At 45.1% G+C, this 22,401-nt stretch overlaps 1 protein-coding gene across 3 annotated transcripts in view; it reads right to left on the bottom strand.

Annotated features, from left to right (window-relative positions):
• SCN10A (sodium voltage-gated channel alpha subunit 10) overlaps positions 1-22,401 on the bottom strand; it is a 97,772-nt gene that overhangs the window by 17,231 nt on the left and 58,140 nt on the right. For 2 of the 3 annotated variants that reach the window (XM_025376287.1, XM_025376289.1), the window contains 6 exons: positions 14,057-14,416; positions 12,120-12,566; positions 10,658-10,798; positions 8,907-9,030; positions 7,705-7,859; positions 4,440-4,613 (listed from right to left, as the gene is read on the bottom strand). In XM_025376287.1, coding sequence (XP_025232072.1) covers positions 4,440-4,613; positions 7,705-7,859; positions 8,907-9,030; positions 10,658-10,798; positions 12,120-12,566; positions 14,057-14,416 — 1,401 coding nt within the window. The remainder of the gene's footprint in view (positions 1-4,439; positions 4,614-7,704; positions 7,860-8,906; positions 9,031-10,657; positions 10,799-12,119; positions 12,567-14,056; positions 14,417-22,401) is intronic. The other variant, XM_025376288.1, reaches the window with a different exon arrangement.

Here is a 22,401-nt window from a genome sequence, read left to right as displayed (position 1 = left end):
GAATAGTGGCTTGGGTGGGGTCTAATTCCCTCTTGACCCCTGATTTTTTGTGACCTTGGGTTAGTGCTCGGCTAGTCCAGGATACTTTCACCCTTTGTAAAATGAAAAAGTCAGACTAAGAGAATTCCAAAGTTCTGATAGCTCTGTAGTTCTTCAAAAAGTTTCTGGTATGGGTCCATGAGATCTAGCTTCAATAGATATCTGAGAAATAATGACTGACTTGTGAACCCCTTTTGGTCTGTCAGTTTTCTTTAAGTGGTGGTCCAAAGACTGCAAAGGACAGAAAATTACATGAAAAAAGTTCCCCTGCTAGGAACTTTGAAGGTTCCAGGGAGATGTCATAGATACGGGCTATGACCCTGTGCTGTGAGATCTTAGCTACGCCACGGATGGTGGGCTGAATTCAGACTCAGCTTATCCTGGCAGTTAGGTGGGATGCACACAGGGTCTTCAGAAAAGAAGGGCTTTATACTTGAGTGACAGGGACCCAAGCAATGCCCATTCTTTGGATGAATGGCTTATTCTACCAGGACAAACAACTGGAATGGAAGGGACCTCCTTCCTTCATTCATGTAAGGCTCCAGACACCGGCAGGTGAAACCCAGCTGCCTGGGTGCCTGAGGGCAGGGAGGTTTGGGGCCAGTTCCATGCTGAACCCTATTCAGTCTTTTGCTCAGCCCCTTGGGAAGTCTGCCTCACATGGATAATCTGCAGCTGGGGCAGACAGGTGCTGGTGCCTCTCCAGCAAAGTCTGTCCACCCAAGCCCACCTCCATTCTCACTGCTCAACCCACTAGCCTCCCAAGTGGTCTCCAGGCCCTAGTACTGCATCCATGCATCTATTCTCCATTGCAAATCTGATTATGATCATGTCTTTCTCTAACTCTCAAACTTCACTGGTACTTTATCACCCTCAGGATAAGCTCCATACTCTGTAGCCTGTGTCATATGGTCACAACCTACTTTTCCAGTCATATTTCACCCACACATTCTACTCAAATCAAATTGTTCCCTGAGCATACTTGTGTCTGTGCCTTTGTTCAGGGTCAGGTTTTAGCTAAGACGGGCCTTCCCCAGTCCTCTCGCAGCTTCTTGCTCCTGCTTGTTTCTATGCCCCACATCTAATGCCACCTCCCATAGGAAGCCTTCTCAACCACCCCACCCCAAGAGTGGAAAAAGGCTCATGTCTCTTTGTCTCCAAGATACCAATTGCCCCCAGTAGTGCTCAACACATTCACCCTTACAATACATTTATTTCCGTGTGTGTGTCTTGTCTGCTGAAAGACTAAAGTGTAAGATCCTGGAGATAGTGAGTATTTATTCTGTGCTTCGGTTTCTTCCAGAGCACTTCATAAGGCAATCCTGTATTCAATAGTTATAAATAGACATTTGACAAATGGGAGAAAAATAGGAGCATTGGGATGGCTAGAAGGAAGGAAAGAAGGAAGTACCGCTGGATGAAAAGCTGAAGGGTAATTTCACAGAGGGATGAATTAAAGGATACAATGATAAATAGGATAAATTTAATGTATAACATGAATACTATAGTTAATAATAGCATATTGTTTTAAGTATTTTTCTTACTGAGTAATTATAGCTGCTCTTGCCACAGGGGGAGAAATGGGTAACTATGTGAGATGATGGATATGTTAATATGTTCCACTAGAGTAACCATTTTACTATATATATATCTTATAACATCATTTTGTATCCCTTAAATATTGATATGGTTTGGCTGTGTCCCCACCCAAATCTTATCTTGAATTCCCACGTGTTGTGGGAGGGGAGGGACTCAGTGGGAGGTAAGTGAATCATGGGAGCAGGTCTTTCCCATGCTGTTCTCATGATAGCAAGTAAGTTTCATGAGATGTGACGGTATTGTAAGGGGGAGTTTCCCTGCCCAACCTCTCTCTTTGCCTGCTGCCATCCATGTAAGACGTGACTTGCACCTCCTTGCCTTCCACCATGATTGTGAGGCTTCTCCAGCCACATGAAGCTGTAAGTCCAATTAAACCTCTTTCTTTTATAAATTGCCCAGTCTTAGGTATGTCTTTATCAGCAGCATGAAAATAGACTAATACAAATACATACGGTAAAATGTATTTAAAAATTTTTAAAAGATAACAGATACAAAAAGATGGATAGGATAGATAGTTGAATGGAAGGATGGAAGAAACAAAGAAGAAAGGAAAAATTATGAAAGCAGGGAATAGTAATGGATAGATGAGATAGGTGGATAAGAGAAGGATGGATGGCTGGGTAAAATGACTGATGCATAAATGGAAAGATGGGGATTTGGACAGAATAGATGAATGAAATAAATTAGTGAATGACTGGAAGGTTGATAGGATGGACGAATGGATGATGAATGAAAGTGAAAGGGATGAATGAACAGATAAGTGGAAGAAAGGAAGAATAGACGGATAGGTTGAAGCAAGAATGGAAAGATGGAAGAATGAGTGGATAGAAGGATGAGTGAGTAGAAGGAAGCTTGGATGGAAGATGCATGAATGAGTGAACAGAATGTTAGATGATTGGACAGTTGTATAGAAGAATTAATCAAAAGATAGAAAGATATAAGGGTTAAGGATGATGAATAGATGGAAGGAAGTTTAGAATAAATGATTGGGCAGAAGAGAAGAGGGAAAGAAGAATGGGAATGGATGGATGGAAGGGGAGGACTGATGGAGGTGTACAGCTGGAAGGAATAAAGATGGATGGATGGCCGGGCACGGTGGCTCAAGCCTGTAATCCTAGCACTTTGGGAGGCCGAGACGGGTGGATCACGAGGTCAGGAGATCGAGACCACCCTGGCTAACACGGTGATACCCCATCTCTACTAAAAAATACAAAAAACTAGCCGGGCAAGGTGGCGGGTGCCTGTAGTCCCAGCTACTCAGGAGGCTGAGGCAGGAGAATGGCGTAAACCCGGGAGGAGGAGCTTGCAGTGAGCTGAGATCCGGCCACTGCACTCCAGCCTAGGCAATAGAGCGAGACTCCGTCTCAAAAAAAAAAAAAAAAAAAAAAAAGATGGATGGATGTTTGGGAGGAAGGAAAAAGGAAGACTGAATGGTTGGATACAAAAGGAGAAATGTATGGAAGGAAGGATGGATGGTTGGAAGGAAGAATCAGTAGGAAGATGGATAAAATGAGTGCGTGACCGTTTAAGGTGATTAGGACTGAGACTGGTGACAACAACATAAGCAGGAGTGACTGTGCCCCTAAAGGGGTGGGACACAGGAATAAATAATTTTCCTTTCATTTATGAATAATTATTTTATATGCACAGAATTATCATCCATGACTGAGATTTCAGGTCTCACAACTAATCCTTGTAGTACAGTGGCCTGAAGCTGCTAGTGCATCAGGGAAGAAGAGAACTGAATGCACAGGCCTGCTGTGGAGGACCTGCCAGCACAGGAGGCTGGACAGAATGTTCCGTGCTGGACCTCATCCAGCTTCAGGAGGCAAGCACCAAATACAGACACATTTCCTGACACCTCTGCTGGGCAGACCTTGCTGCTGGCAGCTGCTGGAGTGGGACAGGCAGAGACCAACACAGCACATGCCTCACCCTGCTTGCAGAAACCCTCAGCTATGCGGCAATGAACACATAACTTAGGTAACCATGCAGCAAAGCAAAGAAGGTAGGGGCCTAGACAGTGATACAGCAATGAAGTGGTTAAGATGAGGAAGAGATGATGTTGAGGAATCACACGTGTGATGTGTGAGAAGCACACAGTCAATTCCCTAATGCACGGGCTACTGGCCACAGGTTACTATGAGTGTGAACACATGAGCTCCAGCTCATTACCTCTCCAAAAGGCCCCCCGGGGGAGGGAGGGCCCACTGGGGAGGAGGCAGCAGTATAAGCTAAGTGGTTCTTAGCCATGGCTACACCTTGGAAATGCCTGGGAGCATTTATAAAATACAGATGCCTGGGCCCCACCCAAGACCAATAAGATCAGAATCTCTGGGGTAGTGGTGTTCGGTCACTGCATATTTCAGAGCTCCTCAGGGATTCTAAAGAGCAGCCAGGTGTGAGGACCACAGAGCAGCAGGTGGGAAGATCCTCTGTGCTCACAGTTCATGGCTCCCCGAGGTCCAGAAGCCCCATCTGTGGATGCAGGGCCATAAGACCTCTGAAAGCTGCATATGTCATCTCACTTTGGATGTAAAAATGCAGAGGATTGCAGGGATCTTTCTGAATGGAGACCTAATAACTCACCTAACAGTCACTATTGTGTCACAGTCATGTATTGCCTGGACTTTACCACTCATGGGTGTCGGGGCTATTCTCAGACTCCTCACTAGATTGCTCAAAGCTTTTCTTTGGAGTAGCCCTTGAGGGCCAAGTCTCTGAGCTTCCTTTGCACTAGCTATAGCCAGGAGTCAGAGGGCAGGACCCCAAACCCCACGTGTTCCCACTGAACCACTCACATTCACAATGAGGAAGTCCAGCCAGCACCACGCATTGGTGAAGTACTTTTTGAAGCCATAGGCCACCCACTTAAGCAGCATCTCGAACACAAAGATAAAGGTGAAGACCCTGTCAGTGTATTCCAGCAAAGCTTTCACCGTGGGCTTCTGGTCCAGGTAATAGTCTTCAAAGGCCTGGAAGGAAGAAAGGATGCAGAATGGCAGTCTGCCTGAACCCACAGAACTGGCACCCAGACTGATAGGGAAGGACCCAGCCAGCCCTGACCACAGTCCCTGGAAGGGGATTTGGTAGTCAGCTTGCCGGTAGCATTTTATTTGCTGTGGGGAGGTAAAGTGGGATAGTGGAGGAGGTACTGTGAGATACAAAGCATGACTTCTTCAGGGCCAACGGGGACACACGGCCCTGCTGATACTTGCAGGGATGCTGAATGCAAGGGAGAAAGAAAACCTTCTCAAATTGGATTTTGGAAGTGAACCAAAGGGATGCTAACAGTGACTTTGTTTAAAAATAAAAGCATCAACGGATGTTCACAGGCAGTTTACAAAATGAAAGTAAGAATCGCCAACACACCTCTGAAAAAGAATGTTCTATCTCACTGGTAATCAAGGAAATTCAAATTAAAAGAAGATGCTGTTTTTCTTTTATCAGACTGGTGGAGATGGAAAAGAATGGGGGAAAGCCTAGGATGCTGTGGCTGTGGGGAGCTGCCACTCTTACAAGTGACTGGCGGGAGTGAAAACCTGACCAGTTCTGTGTGAAGCCAAATAGGCAATGTGACTCAAGGGTTTCAGGAACCCTGCAATTCCTCCTTCAAGCACTAATCCTAAGGACACTGGAGGCTGTTGGCGCCCACCCAGGTCCTCTTTAAGGGGCCAGTGCCCCATCCTTCATCTGCTGGGAATGTCGGCTGCTAATAGTTCATGGATGCAGACACCCCCTTTTCCTGATGGCTTCGCTGAGCTGGGGGGAACTGTCCACCTTGGGAAATGCTTATCCTCCCTGCTGGGGCAGCCCTCAGCCAGGGACACTGACAGGGGGGTTTACAAGGCTGTCTCCTTTGCCTCAAGGTGGGACAGCTCTGTGGTGCCCTTTGTGCTTCAGCGCTTTCCGTGGGATCAGCTGAAGCTGGATTTCAACTGAACCCGTATCTTTTCTTAGCTTCTGATTCTGTGTCTAGGACCAGGACTAAGACAGGAGATTATCCAATGTCTCTGAGGGAGTACACATAGGGAATATTCAATGTGTATTAGAAGGAAACATAGGGATTGATTGAATAAATTATAAAGGAATATGTTGTAGCCAATTAAATGAGATAATATGAGAATATTTACTGAGAAAATTTACTGAGGTTTTAGCATGCATATATGTGGTTTTATTTTTGTAATATGTGTATATTTTATGCATAAGCAAGATGAGAAGGAAGTATACCAGCATGTTTTCAAAGTGAGCTTCTCTTTGAGTGATGGGGAAATGGATGATTTTTTTTTCTTTACCTTTTTCTATAATTTCCAAGTATTTTTTTGGTACTTTACTTTGTCAGATGAAAATGCATGTTATTTTTAAAAGGTACTCAAAGTGAAAGCCTAAAGAGGGCTAAATTTGGTGCCAGCCTGTTCAGTCCTATGGGGAAGAAGATGGGAGGGAAGGGAGAGCTGCAGGGGGGCGGGCTGGGCTGGAGCAATGTTGCAGGTCTGAGCTTCCTCCTGGGAATGTGGGGGGTGGACCGAGGTGTGAGGAGAAGGGGGTTAGAGAGAGAAGGGAGGGAGCAAGGGAGAGCAGAGAAGTGAAATGAGGAGAGAAGGCCCACAAGCCAATGAGGCAGTGAGGAGAGCACCTGGCCAACAGCACATGTGGTTATTATTTTAATCCAGGAGGACTGGAAGGAAAGGAGCGTAGGTGTGGAGAAAGCACTGCCCAGCCCCCTCTTGCCCCTACAATTTGGCCTTTACACTGTGCTGAGGTCCGTGTGGACAATCACCACCCTGTGCCAGGGCACTGGGCACCTGCAGCTGCTGTCAAACCCTCCCCCCTGCACCCAAGATGGCAGACCAGTCCCTGCCCCAAAACTCTCTTCTCCCTTGGCTTTGCGTCATTGCCACCCTAGTTTTCCTCCCAGCTCTCAGATCCTGCCTTGTCCCACACCTGTGCTCCTCCCTAAGGCTGAGGCCATGCACCGAGCAGTTTTGTCACCCTTCCTGGGCAATCTGGCATTTAGATTGAGGCCCAGATATTTAGTAGGTTGTTTTCAGAGAGTAAATGACACGAGGCGCAAGACGAGTGAAAACATGCAGCCGTGAATCAAAAGAGTGGGGCTGTAGTCCTAGTCCTTCAACGAATTAGCTGCGACCCTGGACTCTATTTCCAGCCCTTCAACTCATTACCTGAAGCCCCTCATGCCTTTGGGCTTCAACTTCCTCATCTAGAAAATGCAAACAACTGAGGATGTTGTCTCTTCCTGTGTCTATGTCTACCTTGGTCTATTGGCCGAGTAGTTGAGATTGTATAAGGAGCCTAAGCCACAGTACAGAGAGAACCTTCCTTCTTTGCTCTACAAAGCCCAGTATTCAGCCAGGGCCTTAGAGATGTGTCCCAACTCTGAATCTCTATTCCCATAAGGTCTCGTTATCAAAGCGTGGGTCACTGAGGGCAGTACAAGCATCACTTGGCAGCTTGTTGGAAATGCAAATTCTCAGGCCCTGCCACAGATCTGTGGAATGAGAATCTGCATTTGAACAAGCTCCTGGGAGATTAAATTTTGAGAATTGCTATTGTAATGATTTTCTGTGAGCTTTAAAGGAGTAATTAGTAGCATTTGAAAGTGGTTTGATAAGGAAATATAGTCCTTTTTGTACTGTAGGCCTTCAGAGAAGGCCGTGGGTTGGGGAGGTCAGAGGGTGAGAAGCCAGGGGCTTTGGGATTAAGTAAGGGAAAAGCTGGGGTTTGCTGCTGATGAGTTGGGTGACCTTGGACAAGTCTTAAACATTTTGAGTGTCAGTTTCCCCACTATACAGTGGGATGCATACACTCACTCACTCAAATGCTTGCAGCCAGGTGTGGCAGGCCATGGCATGGGCACCTTGGACACCTCCCATGCCCTGCTGCTAAGAGGGACCCTCGCCCTGGGCTGCAGCTCTCCTTCTAGTGACAGGCTGGGGACTTTCAGCTCAGTAGTCAGGAGAACCCACCGATGCAGCTCCAGGGCCTTTGGATTGTACGAGATTCCTATCTGGAGGATTTGGAGGCAGGGAGTGTGCCTCCCCTTACCAGAGATCCACTGCTGAGCAGGATCATGAAGATGATGAAGCTCTCAAACCAGCTGTGCTCCACAATACGGTAGCAAGTCTTACGCACCTGCCAGCCCATGTCCCATGGACTCTTGGTGGTATCCACTTTGCAGCAGGGACAGTGGCGAATGCATCCTGTGGGGAGAGGTGACTGATGGTGGGTGATGGCCACTGGGCAAAGGGGATAATTTCTACTCCTGCTGCAGAGAAACCTTTCTGCTAGGAAACCCACTTGTCATCCCCTTGGAAAAGAATTATTTCCTGGAATATGGGAGAAGAGGGGTCCCTTCCAGGCAGTCCCACAATCCAGACCTGCAGGTGTTCCTCTCCATCATCAGTCTTGCCCACTCTGATATTTTTCCTAGCCATATCCTTCTTACAGATGACACCAGTGGTCCCTGTTCTTCTGCCCACCTATACCTGGAAAACAGACAAGCTACAGGATATGAGCCTGGGGGTGCCTGAGGGGGATATGCTCCGAACCCAAGCTGAACTGAGGGCCACAACATGGCTGGGATGGGAATTAGGTCCAGTCCAGCCCAGCCCAGCCCAGGGTCAAATAAAACTATTAATAGAAACTCAAGTGTTTAAAACATTTTTTCTATATATTTTTAGAAAGCATTGAGGCCACAATTCCCTTCATAGAATGGACTCTTGATTCATTCATTGCACAAATGTTTATTGAGAATGTAACGTGTCTCACTGTTCTAAACACTGAGAAGAAAGATGACTAAGACACTGGTTCTGCTTTTGACAGCTAAACAAAAGATTGAGGGAAGCAGATACATCACGGCCCTCTTCTGGGTCCTTCATCATCCAAATCAAGAGTTTTCGGTGGTGTTTATGGTGGTGACTACCTTTCCCCCTTTCAACTCAAGAGGGCTGGTTTAGAACTGAGGGGGGGGTTTTTGAGGGTAACGAGGAAGGCCCACATCTCAACGTGGTGTCTGATAGTGCATGAGATGCAGATACCATGGCCAGGCTGCTGCCAGCTGGGGCATGTGTGTCTGATGCTGGCGCCCTCAGGCCTGGGAGTGAGGCAGCAAGTGGGCACAGCGTGTTTGTCTTCTGTGGACACCAGGCCAGGGCCCTGGACCCAGAGGTGCCCAGGTGAGTGTTTGCTCAACTGGATTTTGGCCCTAATTAACATCAGTGTGAGGGGGCCTGTGGCTGTCCCTTTACCTTCTGTGAAGCAGTCATCTGGCTCTTCTAGGTCATCCGCCAGCTCAGGGATCTTTCTCAGGATCTCCTCAGGATCTGGGCAGTCCACCGTGCTGCCCTCGGAGGAGCTTGTGTCATCCACTCCCTGCAGGGGAGAAGCCCAGGGCAGTGAACTCGTCTCTCCGCGGGGCCCGGGGAATTGAACACGGTCACTGCAGGTTCAACTGCACCCGTGTTTGGTGCCTCGCCAGCTGAGGCCTGGAACACTGCTGTTCTCCCTGGAGCCCCAGAGGCTTAGCTGTGTGAGACTGTAAACCTTTGGGCCCCTGATGGAGTGCTGGCAATGGCCCGAGACACCGTAATTACACCCATAACGACTCTCAGCGTTCACTGGGCTTGAATATTTAATCATGGAGTGATGCTGCAGGGGCCTGCTGCCCTCCTGGCAGCTCCAGCCCTATAATGTCTCCAGATGAATTCAATTAGGAGTTGAAGCTGCTCTCATATTAGTAAACCTGATAGCTTGGCTAATGGACCCAAATGGTGGGGTGGGTCCCCATCTGTCGCTGCTGTCAGGCCCCTCCTGCCTAGCCAGGGTCATGGACAAGAAAACAAAAACAAAAAACCAACACCCAGAAGTTGTGTACTGAAGACACTGAGCAGGGACAACTAGCCAGGGGTGTCCTTGGAACATTTGGGAAGAAGCATGACATCCACGTGCACAATGTGACAGCCCTCACCCAGTGGGAACCAAGCGGCTTCTGTTCACCCACAGCCCCCAAATGCCGTCTCAGCCCTCCCTCTTATCTTACCCTGCTGTGGGCAGCCTTGCCTAGGGCACACAGCCAGTAGCTGACATTCTTCAAGCTGAAGGGCTTGATAACTTTGGGGATGAATTATGTCTTCCTTATCTCTATTGAGCCCAGTGCCTGTCACATAGTCAGCACTCAGCGGCTAGGTGTCAAATTAAATTCTTGAATTGAAGGCAGTGTGAGTAAAGATGCTAAACTTTCACAGACGCCTCTTTCCCTATAGCTTGTTTCCTTCAAGATTTGTGAGTGAAACCACAACATTTATTTTTACCTTGTATAAGGCAATCCTAAACCTCAGACCTTCCAGCTCAGTCTCTGCGAGGCTGTCACTTCACTACTCACCTATAGAGAGCCCCTCCCCAGCCCCAGGCTGTTTTTGTCTAAAGAAAATGACGTGGACAAAAGCAAGCGGGGGAGAATCAAGGGAAAACTTCCTCATTTGTGAGCACCTCCGACTCTTACTTGCTGGCTCTGAAAGACATTTGACTTTCTTTGTGCATTGTCTTTTGTTTCCTTTTTTCTTGGCTGCCGTTTTCTGGGTGCTTATTTTGTCTCGGGCAGGAGCTACACATTTAACAAGAGCATATCATTTAAGCCTCAAAATCATCCTACCAAGTAGGCATTACCATGCAGTTTCATAGATGAAGAAATGGAGGCTCAGAGAGGTTTAGGAACCGATCTTAGGTCCCACAGCTTGCAGAGTCTCCCTCTTTCTTTGTTTCCCTACAGCCACCCTGGAGTGAGATACCATTGCAGCAATGGTATATGATGAAAGTTGAAATTGTGCAGATTAGCCGGAGGTTGGGAGGGACTTCAAAAATTCCCAGGATGAGAAATGAGGTTATGTGGTTGAACGCAGTCTGGAATACCTCACCCTCACCCCTACCCTCCAGCCTCTACCAGCCCACTGGTCAGTGTCTGGCTGGCTGTCCAACCTCTCCAGGAAGCTCACATACCTACCTCTGCAGGGGCCTGAGGAACAGACTCATCTTTCCACGTCTCACCCAGGTATGGAGCCAGGTCCTCAGAAGATGTTCCAGCGCCTGGGCTCCTGAGTGTCAGGTGGTCCTCACACCTCTCAACTTGCTGCAGCTGCTCCTGCTAGTGAGAGAGGGTCCCAGCTGGGTGCCTGGCCCCACCTTTAGATGACCAGTTCTAAATTTGAAGGGATCTTGCACATCACAGGCTGCCAGAGCCAAGGGTTTCATATATGCAACTCACGTACATACATATACATACATACACAGTGTGAAGTGAGCATGAAGACTATAGCTAGATAGACCTGTGTTTTATCCTTGGGTTCCACTAATTATAAGATGTGTGACCTTAGGCAAATTGTTTAACCTCTCTAATCTTTGTTTTCCCCATCTTCAAAATTCAAAAGGCTAGATCTGCATCATTCAGCTGTTTTGGTGACTAAATATGTTAGTGCTGGTAGAACACTTTGCACGAAGTGCTTGGCTCAGTAGATGTCAGCCATGACAATTGTTATTTGTCCAGAGGTCAAAATTGTAGGGAACTTGGCCATCTGGAGCTCCCTAAGAGCCCCAAAGTAACTGAAAATGCTTCTGAGTGGCAGACAGCTGTTACGGAGTTCATGTCCTTTACTCTGGGGATGGTGATGCCCTGCCCTCTGCTGTCACCCAGACAAAGGCATGTAAAATATGGCAGCTGATAACAGCAGCTGCTGGAACACAAGTGACGACTGCAGGGAAGAAGGCTATGGGAAAGCTACAGACTCAAAGCACAATTTTTCTGGACCACTTAGTGACCTGACCAGCAGCCCTGCATGTTCCTGAGGCCCCACAGGGATCCCTGCCTTCCCACGTTGGGCAGAGGTGAATGCCCTGAGTTACTGAGAAGAGGTTAGTGAGGGTTGATATACCAGCTTAAGGTAGTAAGCAATAGTGCCAAGTATTTAAAAATACATATTATCAAATGGCTTAAATGTGCTTTAAATTTGTTGGTGCCAAAAGGAGTGTGTCATTTCCCTATTATATCACTCGTGGGGAAAAGCTGGCTAAATGAGTCACATAAGAATCAGGACTTCTGAGGATGCTGGTGAAGATTAGATGAGCCTTGCTCTTGGACAACATCCTGTTCTTAGACAAATCTCATTAGCATCTCATGCACAGAGCCTGGGTTGGGCAGAGCGCATGGGACAACTGTGTGAAAGACAATCCCTAAGCACCTCAAGGTGGCCTGTTGCTCACCTGCTGCCCCCCACTCCCTGTTTGCCTGCCTGGGGAATTCTGACTTTTTCTTCCAGGCCCTGCTCAAACGCCACCTCCCCTGGAAAGCTTGGCATGGTTTACATTTCTTTATGTCAAGGTCTCCTCTGCATTTCCCTTTTGCCCTTTGTCACTCAAGCCCTGAGGCCCCTCCCCACTGCCTGTGGCTGTCCTATGGGGATAACTCTTACCTGTCCTTTGGGGATCACTTCTTGTTGGGCACTCTGGGCATCTTCCTCACCATCATCCTCCAAGTCATCAAGATCGGATTCGCCCTCAGCAATGGGCACAGAGACCCACACAGTAGGATTAGCGATGAAGTCACTGTGCTCATCCCTGGGGCCTCTGGGAGCTTGGAGCCCTCCAGAGCTCCCCTCGGCAGTGTTGGCAGCAATGTGGTTCTCAGCTTTGGAGCTGGAGAGTGGGAGTTTCACCACCAGCTCGGGCTCTGCCTTGGGCCGGGGGAATGGGCAGGGCCTGCTGAAGAAGCTGCAAAGAACCTGCTTGATATGATGGCCAAAGACCTGGATCCGTGCCAGGGCCACCTGCAGGTTGTTCACCTCCCCATCATCCTCCGGAGCTGTGAGGTTGTCAGCACTGAAAGAGTTCAATAGCAGGGCGATGAACAGGTTAAGCACCTGAAGAGAGGGAATGGAAGGGAAGACTGATCAATCTCTAAGCTGAGCCCCACATTGGCCTACTGGGTTAGCAGCTGGCTGGCAGGACAGCCATGGCCTGGGCCTCTTCCTGCCCACCTGGGATTCTGTCTCTTTTAGGGGAATAGACATTCTGAGAGCAGTTGAGGGAAGGTTTGGGGATGTCCTGGAGTGACCTGCATTAGTGGATGAGGCGTGGAAGCATATTTTCTGCCATAAAGGAGGAGCCCCCTGCTAAGCAAAGGGACGTTTAGGGACAACAGAGAGAAGGCACTGGCCCTTCCTGTGACCACCCTCATGTGCCAAAGCCCTGGGTTCTATTCCCAACTCTGGAATCCAGGGCACATCTTGCTGCTTCCTGTTCTTCACTTGAGAGCAGGTGAAGAGTGGATGTGAAGACAAAATGATACGAGAAATGTAAAAGTGCTCAGAGGGGTAAACTTCCTGTCTGAGGGTGAGGGGCATCTGTGGCTCTGCAGAGATGGTGGGCTCAGCCTGGAAGAACAGAGCTTCTGGGATGCAGGCAGAGGCATCTCTGGCTCAGAAGCCAGGGTGGAAAAGACTAAAGAGTCTGGATTTGTTGTTGCTTCCCTTCTCTTGGTTTAGCTTTCTTCTGCCTATAAAACTCTCATGAGGAAAGAACCCAAGTTGGTTGATGTCCAGGGCAATAATAAAGGGGCTTCTGGAAGACTGCATCGTCCCACACAACCAGCCAGTCCCAGGAGGGCAACGACCCCCCATGACCAGACTGGGTGGAGACAAGCTGAGGGCAGGGGGCCAGGCTGGGGCAGAGAAGGGGTACTGGTGCTCATTGGCAAGTAAGTCTCCAGAGGGGCTTCCTCCAAACATGGAGTCGATTTTGTTATTATCTCCATGGCCTTTCATGTTGTCTGTGACCTGTTGTGCCTTCTCCCTGCGGCCTCTCCCCCTGCTCCTAGCTAGGACCTGTGCAGCCTGGAGAAATCAGTCAGCTCTTACTTCCCTGAATAAAAATGGTTTCTGAGCCCCCTTAGAGTGGGGAAACACATTTTTCCTTTAACAGCTAATAGCCACCATTTATTGAGTTCCTACCTCGGCCCAGACATTGCATTAGGCAATTTGCATATGTCATCTCCTGTCATTTAATTCTCCCAGTAAACCCATGAGTAAGCACTATTTTCTTGATTTTAAGGAAATTAGAACTTGAGAAGATTAAGTCTCTTGCCTGGGGTCACCCACCTAGTAAATGGTGGAGCTGGGATTCTACACTAGGTCTCTCTTTTTTAATCATATGTTCTCATTCCTGCAAGTCAGGCTGCCTCCCAAGGCACACTTTTTGTAATGAATCCCAGATGAATTTGAAAAGTTTGAAGACTTTTCAACCAGAGAAGTACAATCTGGGCATAAAAATGCAGATCAAAGCTTTTTCAGATAACCCAGAAGCCTCCTCCTTTCCCCAGGAGACAGTGCCCCCAGCAGGGCTCACCACTCACCACCAGGTTCCCCAGCACCATCACCGTCAAGAAAAGGATGAGGCATATGGATTTCTGGCCGACTTCCATGCAGGCCCACATGTTCTCAATCCACTCTCCACAGAGGATACGGAAGACAATGAGGAAAGAGTGGAAGAAGTCGTGCATGTGCCAGCGGGGCCAGTCTTCATGGGGCGCGGAGATATTTTTTCGGTTATTACGGTAGTTTTCCCCTAGGAGCTGCTTGCCAACCAGAGCAAAGACAAAGACAATGATGGCCAGGATGATGGTGAGGTTCCCCAGTGCCCCCACTGAGTTTCCGATGATCTTGATGAGCGTGTTTAAGGTGGGCCAGGACTTGGCCAGCTTGAAGACGCGCAGCTGCAGAGAAACAGAGACTGTCAGGTTTTGGTAGCTGTGCTCATTACCTTTCATCTAAAGTTTTGGCTGGAAACCAAAGATCTGGGAAAAACACAAGACCTCTCATCCCATTAAACCAGGGCATTTTCTGGAAGCTGCTTTCAGAGACCTTTCTTCCTGTGCTATAAATTACTCAAAAATATGATCAGCCTTCTATGGTTCCTAAGTATCAATGTGTTTCATTGACTGTGGCTGAGTCAGGGTCTTGTACTGGGGTGGTGGCCTTGTGATCTGTACTCTGTTCTATAGCCACAGGCCTGATCCCTCCTGAATATGGGCCTCTTCTGTGGAGGTGGGATGGGTGTGATGGGGCTCACAAATAAGTGAGAACAAGCTTATTTTGACCTGAAGAGAGACCAGCCTCCTTCGGGTAGGGGATGACCCACTGCATTCAATAGGTATTGGCAAAACATCTCTTAGGGCATTTCTCATCTTGGGGAAGTGGATAACATCTGTTGCTCCCACCAGCTTTGAAACTGCAAATGTCTATGATTTCATGGACTCAGCATTCATATGTTCATTTAATTGACCAACCAACCTGCCCCCCGGAGCACCAGCCATGCAGGTGCATGGCACTGTGCTAGCCTGTGAAGTATATGAAGAGAGGTGTGTGGGCCCTTGCTCTCATGGAACTAATTGTTTAGTTACTGAGAAAAGATGAAGTCTCAAAAAGTCTTCATTGTAAACTCAAATATGCTAAGTCCCACAGACAGCAAAAGCAACAAGCATAAAAATGTGTAAATGTTTTAAGATATATTTGTGTGGTTCTCTAATTTGTTCAGAAAAAAACAACCGCGATCAACTGTCAGTCTGTCAGTCAAGGTGTGTTTATGGAGCACCTACTAGGAGCCAGCCTGTGGCTTAGGTGCTAGGATGCAATGCTGAACAGAACAGTGCAGCAACAATTTTATCACTTATATCAGTGAGTAAATCTCATGGGAGGAGGTTTCGTCCTCTTACACAGTAAGTACTGTATACACCTCTTTATGTGATAGGGGAGAGGGGGTCCACATTCACCTTAGACCTAATCTGGAAATTACTCTCCTCATATGGGAAGCGGAGCTTAAAACAACAACTCTGTGGACTGGTCACAGAGGCAGCTGATGAACACAAATAAAAATTGAGCATTAGTAACTAGTATGGGCAGCAGGAAACGTAGTCCATGGCCTGCCAAAGGTTGTGAGCCTAGCAGGAATTTCTCCCCACTTTAAGACAAGATCCCAAAGAGCTTTACCCTTCATGGAAGGATGAACCATAAACAAGCCAAGGAGAATGCAAGGAAAATTGGATGGCTGGTGCTAGGTACCAGCTACAGGAGGAAAATTGACTCTGAGCATTTGGAACAACAAAGTGGTGGTGCTCATATAGGATTTTAGCTAGAATTCACACTACCTAGGTATTTTAAGTTGAGAATTTAATTTAGAGCAATTCTACAAAGTGCTCTGCAGAATTAAATGCAAATACTCTCTGGAAGAACCTGCCTTCATCCCAGGTTTCATAGTATTCCCTCAAAAACTGTTTAAGAGTTGCAGTAAAAAAACAAACAAAAACAGAAGGAATGAGTCACCAGGAGTGAATGAGATCCAGGAGAAACCACAGATGTGGAAACAGTTATTCCATTTCTTCAGATGATACAATTATTAGTCAGAGATAATGGTATAATTAGGAATAATATGTTAAAGAAATAAAATAATAACTTGAAACAATGTGTAGAGAATAAAAAAACTATAGATAACAAGTTGTGAAAAACAAATACACTCTTAGAAATGAGAAGCATAATACTTAAAATTAAAAATACTATGAAGAAGGTTTGCATCAGGTTTGACACAATTTGGGAGAGAATTAGTGAACTGAGGATATGTCAGAATAAATTATTCAGAATGTAACCCAGAGAGACATAAGATGAAAAATATCAAAATAGTGTAAGAGACACAGAGGATAGAACAAGATAGTTTAATATCTATCTAACCAAAGTCCAGAAGGAGAAAAAATAGAATGGAGTGGAGGCTATAATTGCTCACATAATGTCTGGGAACTTTCCAGAATTGAAGAAAATTACAAATCTAAAGATTCAAGAAGTCAATGAATCTTAAGCATTATAAATGAAAAGAAATCCACACCTAGACATATTACAGTGAAATTGCAGAACAGCAAAGACGGAGAGAAGATTTAAAAAGCATCCAGAAAGAAAGGAATAACAGTTAAATTGAAAGCTGATTGCTCATTAGCAACAATGGAGGCTAATTGTTGGAATAATATCTTCACTGAAGGAAGATAAAATAAGTATCAACTAGAATTTTACATTCATAAGAAATGTCTCTCTAAGACAGGGGCAAAATGAAGAGCAAATTTCAGATAAACAGAGAGGTTATTGCCAGAAGGCACTTACTAAAAGAAATCCTAAAGGAGGTACTTCAGGTAGATAGAAAGTGATCCCAGAAGTAACATGTAATGTGTAATACACAAGAATGCGAAACTGTACCCCAAAGGGTTAAATAAATCAATAACTAAATTTTTAGGCTTACAGGATACCAAATAAGAAACTACTCACTGAAAATCTGAAACTCAAACTGTGTTCCAAAGAGTAAGAAATCAGTAACTTACAAAAATTCTTGCGTTTTTAGGACAGCAGATAGGTAAAGAAACAACTTGCTGTGACACTGAAACTCCCTCCTCTTGTCAGATGAAGAAAAAAGTGGCTGAAATCAGTTGGAATCGGGATGGCCGACTGGAGTTTGTGCAGAATGAACTTACTGACGTCATGGACTGAATTTCCACTTCATATTGGATACTAACTCCCCCAAGATTTGCATATGCAACCCACAAGTTAGCATGAAGAAATAACTGTGCAGGCCCAGGGACTCTCCAAACCTCCCCTTTCCTTCCACCAATCACCTGCAAATCTCGGTATCCACTCACTAAATATTTTCTAATAAAAATACTGCCTTGAAGACAGCGCAGTGGGGAGACAGATCTGAGGCTTGACTTCCTGTCTTCTTGCCAGCCAGCTTGCAATATTAAGCTTTTCTTTTCTCAAAAACCTGGTGTCATAGTCTTGGCTTCCAACGTTATAGTATTGGTTTCTAGTGCATTGGGCAGCGAGCCCCCACTGGCTCTATAACAAAGGCATAAAGAGCAGGAAAGTGCTAAGTATGAGAGTGAATCTAAATAAACATTGAGTGGACACAACAGCAATGTCTTGTGAGATGTGGAAGAGACTGGTCATATGGTCTCCATTCACCTTTCTGCTCCCAGATACAACGGAAGACTGTTTTCCAGTTTTGCTTGCAGATAGTTGGGGTCACATTAGTGGGTTCTGTCTGGTGGAATGGAGATGGAGACAGAAGTAATATACATGGCTTTTAGGCATAGCCTTAAACCCCCTGCACTTTTTCTTTCCCTTTCATGTTCACCATAAAGGTCACTAATTGAAGATGGTGACATCATAATATGGGATAATCCTAGATCCTCGAGTCGCTACTTGAAGTAGAAACTCCCAGGAGAGCTTCCCAACAAGCACTGAACGTGCTGTGAGAGATACATCTCTATTATGTTAACTCACAGATTTAGAGGGTATCTCTGCAATTAGTTGTACTTATCTTGAGTAATGGAGAAATTGGTTCATTGAAAAAAGGTATTGCCTTTTCAAAAGCATCAATCTGTGGCACTGGCTTAATGATCATGTGGTGGGCAACAAGGAAGCTGATAGGAGAAGGCTTGGGAAGTTAATCCATGCTATTCAGTGACAAAATATTGCCTGCAAAAATTTTGAGGCAGATCATAAGCCTCATGAACCAGCAACCCTAGGGGAAGGGTTTATTAAATCTTAGTATTGTGGGTCAGTTGTAACTGGCTATGTTGGTCAAGACAGTACAAGAAAGAGATTAGCTCAGGAAAGATTTAGCTGGTTGATAAGAAATAAAAGGAAATATAATCCAGAAATTTAGAGCCTTGACAATTTAGGGAACTGTACTGCTTCTAGATTCCAGGCAGTGAGCAATGGGATTAAGTCTTCCAATGTTGAAGACTAGTTAAATTTTCCAATTAAATGAAACAAGTCTTAACAAAACGTGTAGTAATGGCGTAGCCACTGTTTCTCGTGCAAGAGAAAGGCATGGGGAAAGGAGAGCAAAGAAATGAAGAACAATTGAGAACTTTGTCAAAGAAAGCATTTTGTGTGGCAAATGAGAGGTCTGAAGCCATCTAAGTTTTTGAAGTAATGGTATTGTGAAATAAACCATAATCCCTGACTGAAAAAGCCTTTCACTATTTAAACCTTAAAACAAACCTTGGTTTTCCATTTTTCCACAAGCAGGAGGCAAACTTTGAAGGTTATACTGGCCTCCTTCAGGCATGGCAAAGTCACTTCTTGGAGTCCCACCTAGAGCTGGCTTGCATTAGGCTATGATATGAGTGAGAAATAAACCTTTATTGGGGTAAGTTACTCAGTTTTAGGGATTGTCTGTATAATAGCTTTATTTTTCATTGATTAATAAAACTTTTTATAAACAAGATAAAATTAAAATACTTATCATTACAATAAATTGGGGAAGGGTATCTGGAATGAAAAATTGGGAGGGAGGTTACAGATTTTAGCTAACTTTTGCCTTTGATTAAATTAACTAACGGAGAGTTAATTTATGCTGTAATTTCTGCAGCCTCAACCTCCTGGGTTCAAGTCATCCTCCCACCTCATCCTACCAAATAGCTGAGACTACAGACGTGTGCTATCATGCCCAGCTAATTTTTTTACTTTTCTTTTTTTAAAAATTTTAATTAAATTAATTAATTAATTTACTTTTGAGACAGAGTTTTGCTCTTGTGGCCCAGGCTGGAGTGCAATGGTGCGATCTCGGCTCACCGCAACCTCTGCCTCCCAGGTTCAAGCAATTCTCACGCCTCAGCCTCCCAGGTAGCTGGGATCACAGGCATGCGCCACCACACTGGGCTAATTTTGTATTTTTGCTAGAGATGGGACTTCTCCATGTTGGTCAGGCTGGTCTTGAACTCCCGACCTAAGGTGATCCGCCTGTCTGCACCTCCCAAAATGCTGGGATTACAGGCATTAGCCACTGCACCTGGCCTTCTTTTTATTTTTTTTAATGAGACAGAGTCTCACTCTGTTGCCCAAGCTGGAGTGCAGTGGCATGATCTTGGCTAACTGCAACCTTTGCCTCTGGGATTCAAGTAATTCTCCTGCCTCACCCTCCTGAATAACTGGGATTACAGGCATGCGCCACCACACCCAGCTAAGTTTTGTATTTTTAGTAGAGATGGGGTTTCCTCCTGTTGGCCAGGCTGGTCTCCAACTCCTGTCCTCAAGCAATCCTCCCACCTCGGCCTCCCAAAATTCTGGGATTACAGATGTGAGCCACCCCACCGACCCCCTTGGCTTTAAAAAAAAAAAATTGGCATAACTTTGGAACCCTGATACCAAAACCTGGCAAGGACAATGAAAGTCAGGAAAATTATAGATCAAATATTACTCATTGATATGGATAAAAAAATCTTAAGCAAATTTTTAGCAAACTAAATCTTCCAATGTATTAAAAAATGCATCATGATCAAGCTAGGTTTAAGCTGGGAATGTAAAGTTGATTTAACATTAGAAAGTCAATTAATATAATTCACCACTTTAACAGATTAAAGGAGAAAATACATGATTATCTCAATACATGTAGAATAATTGTCCGATAAAATTAAACATCCATTCATGATAAATATCCTTGATAAAAGAGAACTTCTTAAACTGATAAAGGTTTCTTATCTTTAAAAATGCCTGCCACAACTGTTACGGGTGGTGAAATGTTGAAAGGATTCTCTTTGGGATCAGGAAGTTGACAAAGATGCCTGTTATTAACACTTGTTTTCAACAGTGTACTGGATGTCCTAACTAGCACAGTGATCTAGTAAAAAGAACCTAACGGCATAATGATTAGAAAAGAAAAAATTAAACTCATTATTTTCACATGATGTGATTGTGTTAGAAAATTTAAAACATTGTATAGATAAATCATTAGAATTAATAAGAGACGTTTCTGGATACAAAAATGTTAAATGTCAAAATGCTAGCCAAAAATGCTAGAAAAGAACATTTAAAAAGATATGCAAGATCCTATGGAGAAAATTGCAAAAACATCATGGAAACATTTTTAAACTATATTGAAAGACTGGTATAGACAGTATACTATCTTCATAGATCAGAAGACTGCATTTTGTAAAGATTATATGTCTTCCCATATTGACCTATCAATTATAGCAGTCCCTAATGGGAAAAACAATAACAGCTTTGTGTGTGGAGGGGTGTGCAACTTGGCAAGCTAATTCTAAAATGAATATGAAAGTGTGCAGACCAAGATATTCTTGCAGTAAATTAGGTGGATTGCTTGATTTACAGACACAGATATATTTAAAGCTGCCATAATTAAGACTGATATTGGTACCAGGATAGACCAATGGACTAATGGAGCAAATGGAGCAAGGCTTTAAATGATGGGAGGAGAAGCAATACTATTTTGGGAGAGACGGAAGACAGAAATTTATTTCTTCCTTTTCCCCTCCTCCCTTCTCTTTTCTTTCCTTCCTTCAATCAATCAACAGATGTTTATTGAGTTCCTATGTATGTGCTGTGCCTTGTGCTAGGCCCTTGGGGTAAAATGGTAGACAAGAAACTCTGGTTTTTGCCTCACGGGATAGCAGGACAATTGTAAATGCCAGGTTAATTTGATGAGGGAATCCAATTTTAGATAGCATGGTTGGGGAGGTCTCTTCTAAGGAGGTGACAAGTGCATGGAACTCAGAGGTTGAGAATAAGTGAGCTAAGTGAAGACTAAAGGAAAGCATTCCAGGCACAGTGAAAACAACTTCGAAGGCCCAAAGCCAAGAAGATCTCTGTTATGTGTGAAGAAGAGAGAAGAGGCCTTTCTGCCTGAAGTAAAGTGGGCAAGACAGAGACTGGTGAACTGGCAGGTCCTGATTATGTAGAACTTTGTACACCATCATGAGGAGTCTGGATTTTATTCTCAGAGCAATGGGAAACCAGTGAAGTTACTTGTAACAAATGTATTACCAACATAAAATGTTGGTAATAGGGAAACTCTGTGTGTGTGTGTGTGTGTGTGTGTGTGTGGCGGGATTGATGGTATATGAAAGCTCTCTGTTCAATATGCTCCAGTTTTCTGAAAACTGAAAACTGTCCTGAAAATAAAGTCTATTAATTAAAACCATGAAGCTGACCAGCTGGTGGTGATTTTTCTCCAGCATTTCTCACAGCTCAGGTGCAGGCAAGGTGGAGAGAAATATTTGACTTAGACTCTCCAGTGAGGTTTTGCCAAGCACAAAAATGCAAAGAGGCAGAGGGGAAAGGTGATTGAGTTTATTTTCAAGGGCATAATAATATTGGTGGGCCGTGAAATCTAAGGCAGGTCATGAGGGAGGTGGAATAGACCCCAAGAAAGTGTGTAGTTGGTGGGTGTGGTTAGGGAATTGTGCCTTGATCAGCATGTTAAAATCAGCGAGGTGGGGACAGGGCGGCATTCCCCTGGAGAATCCTATAGGGGCAGATTGTGAAGTAAACTTGCCTATTTTGGGTTGTTTGAGACTTTAGACTGTGGGATCACAAAAAAAGTAGCACATAGACCTTAAAACACTAAGCTTCTGCTTCCCCAAATGTATAGAAACGTTCGTATTTTATTAGAAAACTCACTGTGGGGCTGCCAGGGCATGGGGGTATGATATCTTGCTCTCTTAACGATTGTGCTTAGGTGCCTTATATTGACCATCAGCTTAGGGGCCTGCCTCTTGTCATCAATTTCTAGATACCGAGAGAAATCTGTCCTTCTACAAATGTGATTTAATTCTGACCTTCTAAGATTTCTGGGTTGTGGATAAAGAGTCCTACAGGCCTACTCTACCCTTTTCCTCCCTGGGATGGTGACAGCACCATC

This window comes from Theropithecus gelada, chromosome 2 (assembly GCF_003255815.1).
Source record: "Theropithecus gelada isolate Dixy chromosome 2, Tgel_1.0, whole genome shotgun sequence".
NCBI classification, from domain to species: domain Eukaryota; kingdom Metazoa; phylum Chordata; class Mammalia; order Primates; family Cercopithecidae; genus Theropithecus; species Theropithecus gelada.
This window is presented reverse-complemented; position numbering and strand designations above follow the sequence as displayed.